The sequence below is a fragment of the Chrysochloris asiatica genome, unplaced genomic scaffold (assembly GCF_000296735.1).
Source record: "Chrysochloris asiatica unplaced genomic scaffold, ChrAsi1.0 scaffold00446, whole genome shotgun sequence".
Lineage (NCBI taxonomy): Eukaryota > Metazoa > Chordata > Mammalia > Afrosoricida > Chrysochloridae > Chrysochloris > Chrysochloris asiatica.
Window position 1 is genome coordinate 357,730 of NW_006408964.1, and position 5,577 is coordinate 363,306.

Sequence of the window (5,577 nt, forward strand, 5' to 3'; positions counted from 1 at the left end):
GGAAAAAACCCTTGAAATAAATTTGCCGGGGCTGGCTTCCGGCACTCCAGGGCATTGTGGCAGATGGGGGTGACTGCAAGCATACAGAGCATCGTTGGTCTCATAAAACAAACAAACAAATAGGTAAGGAGATAGATAGATAGATAGATAGATAGATAGATAGATAGATAGATAGATAGAAGATACATTGATAGATAGAAGTTAGAAGGTAGATAGATCGATAGATAGAAGATAGATAGACAGATAGACAGATAGATGATATAGATACAAGATAGATAAGTAGATGAGATAGATGATAGAAAGATAGAAGATAGATAGATAAATAGATAGATGAGATAGATGATAGATAGATAGATAGATAGATAGACAGACAGATAGATGAGATAGATAGATAGATAGATAGATAGATAGATACATAGATACATAGATAGATACATAGATAGATACATAGATAGATAGATAGATGGTATACCATGGAGTTGGTTCCGACTCATAGGTTTCCGAGGCTGTAAATCTTTATGGAAACAGAAAGCCTCATCTTTCTCCTGAGGAACGACTGGTAGTTTCAAATTGCTGACCTTGAAGTTAGCATCCTGACTCATAATCACTATGATACCAGAGATAGATAGATAGATAGATAGATAGATAGATAGATAGATAGATAGACAGACAGACAGACAGACAGACAGACAGACAGATAGATGATGGATAGGTGGATGATGAATGGATTAGTGGATGGATGGATGGATGGGTGAATGGGTGTGTAGATGATTGGATGGATGGTTGGTTGGATGCATGGATGGATGGGTGGGTGGATGCATGGATGATGGATAGGTAAGTGAAGTAAGCTTCCATGTTTTCAGATGCCTTTTGTGGATCAAACAGCACAACCAGCCAATGTTGATGATGAAGCACTCACAATGAAAATGCTGGTACACGAAGGCAGACATGCAACACAGAGGGGATGGGATCAACAGTTGATAACACTGCTTGATACACTTGGCAGCTGTCTGCCTTCTGGCTGTCACAGTGTGTGGTGCTAGATGGTTGCAAAGTCTCATTTGTCACCCAGTTCAATGTGCTCCCCTTTGCTGCAGGCGCTGAGGTAGGGCGCAGCTGCCGCACTCTCACCCTCCTCACCCTCCACAGACTGCCATTGTCAGTAAGCGGGTGAATTAAATGGAACCAACATGCATTCAAAATCTCCAATGGTCTAAGAACTGTGTGAGGGCTTCTAGACCACTTTCTATCTAGTGGATTTCAACTCACAGAGAGCCCATGTATGTCAGAGCAGAACTGAGCTCTGTACAGTTTCCAAGGACTGATATTTCTCCAAAGCTGATTGTCTGTCAGACCTTTCTTCCAAGGTACCTTGGGGTGGACTCAAGCCACTATATATATATATATATATATAGTGCCAGCGAGTGAGTTCCGACCCATAGTGACCCTGCATAGGGTTTCCAACGAGCAGCTGGTGAGCTTGAATCGCCAACCTTACGTTCAAACGGCTTTGCAGTCTGGCGCATTAATATATATATATATAAATATATATACTTGTTGTTGTTGTCAGGTGCCATCGAGTCAGAACCGACTCATAGCGACCCCATGCACAGTAGAACGAAACAATGTCCGATCCTGGGCCAACCTCACTACCGCTGCCACACTTGACGCCATCAATGATCCATCTCATTGGGGGTCTTCCTCTTTTTCTCTGACCCTCCACCCTACCCAGCATGACATCCTTCTCCAGAGACTGTTCTCTCCGGACAATATATGAGAATATATTGTCCAAAGTATGAGAATATATTGTCCAAAGTATGAGAATATATATATATAAAGTATGAGAATATATATATATGTTGTTGTTGTTGTGTGCTGTGGAGTGGGTTCCGACACACAGCACAGGGTTTCTGAGGCTATAAATCTCTACGGGAGCAGAAAGCCTCATCTTTCTCCTGAGGAACGGCTGGTAGTTTTGAACTGCCAACCCTGAGGTTAGCAGCCTGATTTGTAACCACTACACTACCAGAGCTCCTTATATATGTCCTTATACATAAGTCCTGTAGGTTAAGTCTACGGCTTACGGCTTAACCTACAGGACTCTTTTGGTCTTACTTGTTTTAAGTGGCTTGGAGTCCATCCTGATGCTGTATAAGGTTTCCAAGGATCGACTGATGGATTTGAATCACCGACCTTGTGACTAGCAGTCCAGGGCTTATCCTACAGCCCCACAGCAGGATTCCACAGACAATTTCTTTCTGTGTTTTAAAGAATGCAGTATTCTTTGAGCTACACTTCTCGTTAGTTTAAAGGTGACTTCAGAGGGTCTGGAGGTGAATTGGGTTAAACGCTGGATTCAACCGCACTAGGGGCTACGTGGGAGAAAGATAAAGTGCTTCTGCAGACATAGGGATCAATTGCTTATGATGTTCTCAGGAGAGGCAGGGTGACTGAAATTTCTAGTCTGGAAGGTTAGGTAGATTCTGCTCTCTTTAGCAAGGATCAGGGGATTCTGCAAAGATGGTAATGTAAACAAACTGTTGTTTCAACTCTCCCTCACAAATATAAGGACACGATGCTTGGCTTTGATGAAGTCTGAATTAGGGTGCAGAGAAAGTACATATGAGAGATTCGACTAATCAAAACTGAGCCATCGAGAGGCTGGTGAGAGGAGATGGGGATAAGACTCTTGTGCTTCAATAGTGAATAATTGCTATCAGGACTGACTGTGAGTGTTGCAAACGTAAAGGTAGACGTTTTGTAACAAAAGGAGGGGAGTGGTTGATCTTACAGTCCAGGAGCCGAGGATCCTGGCACCATCATGGGAGAAGAGCAGAGTGTGGGACCCTATCCAGAGAAGCAGTGACACCAGAGATGGAGGCAGAGACAATGATGTGGAGAGATGGAGTGGCTGGGGACTCTGGACTCAAGGAGCAAGAGGGGCTGTGTGCTGGTGGCTGGGGGGTAGGAGCAGGCTTGCTGGGTGCACCCTTTGGTTGTTTGAATGGTTATATATTCTTAAGTGCTTCAGTGTACATCCAAAAAAACAAAAAACAAAAAACCCCAGAGGGAATGGAAGCAAATACTGTTGAATGATGATGCACGGAGGGGATTGTAATCATTGCAATGAAACGAAATACTACCATAGGATGAATGTAAAGCTGATGTTCTCCCATGTAACCTATCACTCAATTCACAATAAAAGCTTAAAAACAAAAAACACGGAGCCGTTGAGTACAGTAGGAAAATAGCTTCTGAGACCCCAATCCTGCCCTCTCCTCAGCCAAGTGGCTGGTTCTTAACCACCCAGGGTCTCTGCCTCTACAAAGAGACAGCATCCCAAGTGTCTGCCCTAAAATCAACAAGGCAGACGTCCCTGCTGTGAATTCCTACAAAAGGGCCCCTATGTTTGAATGTGGCCTTATAGTCAACACTCCACCTGCCTCCCTGTGCACTGCATAGCTCAGGCCTCTGAAACCAACAAGACTGACCTCTTGGAGAGTCTGTTCAGGTATGTCTGCTCCCCCTTAAAGTTGATACTATAGACTGTGTATTGGGGTTCCTGTGTGCTAGGAAACAAGCATCTATAGCTGGTGGAGTCTATACCCACGCCAACATGCTATGGATTTTTGGAATGGGACTATCTGACAGCATAAACGCAGACTTCCCTGGAGTTTGCCAGCCCTTTCCTCACCTAGACACTGTTGGCTGCAAGCCTGCTGTGAATTATTGCTAACAGATCTATGCACTGAATTCTGCTCCCATAGTCAGCATATTATGTAACTCCTACATGCCTCATAGCTCAGGGTTCTGAAATCAGCAGGACAGACCTCCCTGGGAGTTAGTTTGGGACTGTCTGCCTCCTTCCCTCCAGTTAAATGCGGCTGTGTGCAGATGGAAATAAGCCAATCACACACACACACACACAAACAAATATTGTATGACCTCACGTCTACAAAAGGCAAGAAAAGTCAAATGTATAGAGAACAAAGTTTATTACTGAATAGTGGGTGGTGGAAGGGAGGGGGAAAGGGTTAAGTGAGACAGAAATATCATATTTCTTAAAGGTAGGACTGCCCACTCAACTGGCTGTTGTTGTTGTTGTGAACGTCGAGTCGGTTCCAACCCATAGCCACCCTGTATAGGGTTTCTGAGGAACAGCTGGTGAGCTTGAACTGCTGACCTTGCAGTTCAAATGACCCTGGCTGTAGAAACTGTTAAATCGATGTATGTTTTGCTGTGCATATTCCCAACAACAAGAAAATTAATAAATGTAAAAGTTTCACATTAGTTTAAAAAGCAAACAAACAAGAATCCAGAGAAGTTCTGGGGGTAGTCTTTTTAGTTTGATCAATGGATTTGGAACATGCTGAGGGTTAAAGACCTTAATGCATTGTCTGACCACTTCTTGGAAATGTACAAGAATTACTAAAAAGCAAAGCTATAGACCACTCTCTGCCTGCCAGTTTGTCACACTGTGGTGACTTGTGTGTTACAGAAATTTATGCCAACAATGTTTGAAATACCAGCAGGGCTATCCAGGTGGATCTTTTTAACAAATAGATTTTCACCTCCACAAATCAGCCAATGAGAACCCTGTGGATCACAATACACAATAGTATCCAATATCTTAAGTAGGAAGGCACTCAAAATGTAACACTGTATACCAGCATTGGCAAACATGGAACATGACTGAGCAACAATTTCCCTCTGTTGTACACGCGGCCACCATGAGTTGGAACTGACTCCATGGCAACCGAAAACACCAAGCAGAGGGTTACCAAAGCGAATCAGCACATTTACCAGCAGTGTGTATTACCCATTTCTCTGTGGAAGCCACATTTAGATACAGCCAAGAATTCCTTAAAAGAGAAGTTCAACTAGCTACCAGTGAATGGATTCAAATTCATCGAGCCCCCGTGTGTATCAGCGAAGAGCTGTGCTCCACAGGGGTTTCAATGGCTGGATTTTGAAAGTGGATCGCCAGGTCTTTCTTTCGAGGCGTCTCTGGGTGGATTCAAACCTCCAACCTTTTGGTTTGGCCAAGTGTTTACCATTTACACCATCCAAGGAATTCATCAGAAAGGGACTGTCTTTGGTTCATTTCTGGTTAGTTTCTGGCCAGCCTAGACTCTGCACACTCAGGGTCGGTGGGATCATCTACACTTCTCTTCGCCCTAGCGCGTGCCCCTATAAAGTCTTTGGCTCTGCCTTTTCGTCGATCCACCTTATTCTTTCTTAAACTTCCCAGGGGAGTCAGACCCCCGCCTCCTACTCCCCTTTCCGCCGGGGGCAGGGACCCTCATCAACCTCCCTTGCTAGCCCCTCCCCCACTGCATTCCAGGACCTCCACATCGCCTAGCCGGCGCCCCTCCGCTCCAGGCAGGAGCGCTTCCACTCGGACCAGAGGGTCTGCCGGGGGGCGCCGCAGGCTCTCCAGACCCCGGCTCTCGAAGCTGGAGCGCAGCCGGGTTCCCGCAACGCGCCCCAAGAGGAGCGACTCTCCCCGGCTCGGCCCGGGGTCCCGGACTCCGACGGCCCCGCCCCGGCCCGCGGGAGCAGACGAGGATGCCCGCG

At 45.5% G+C, this 5,577-nt stretch overlaps 1 protein-coding gene across 1 annotated transcript in view; it reads left to right on the plus strand.

Annotated features, from left to right (window-relative positions):
• Positions 1–826: 826 nt before the first annotated feature.
• MXRA5 (matrix-remodelling associated 5) overlaps positions 827–5,577 on the plus strand; it is a 41,457-nt gene continuing 36,706 nt past the window's right edge. Inside the window, exons 1-2 of the mRNA XM_006877238.1 lie at positions 827–834; positions 5,383–5,548. Coding sequence (XP_006877300.1) covers positions 827–834; positions 5,383–5,548 — 174 coding nt within the window. The remainder of the gene's footprint in view (positions 835–5,382; positions 5,549–5,577) is intronic.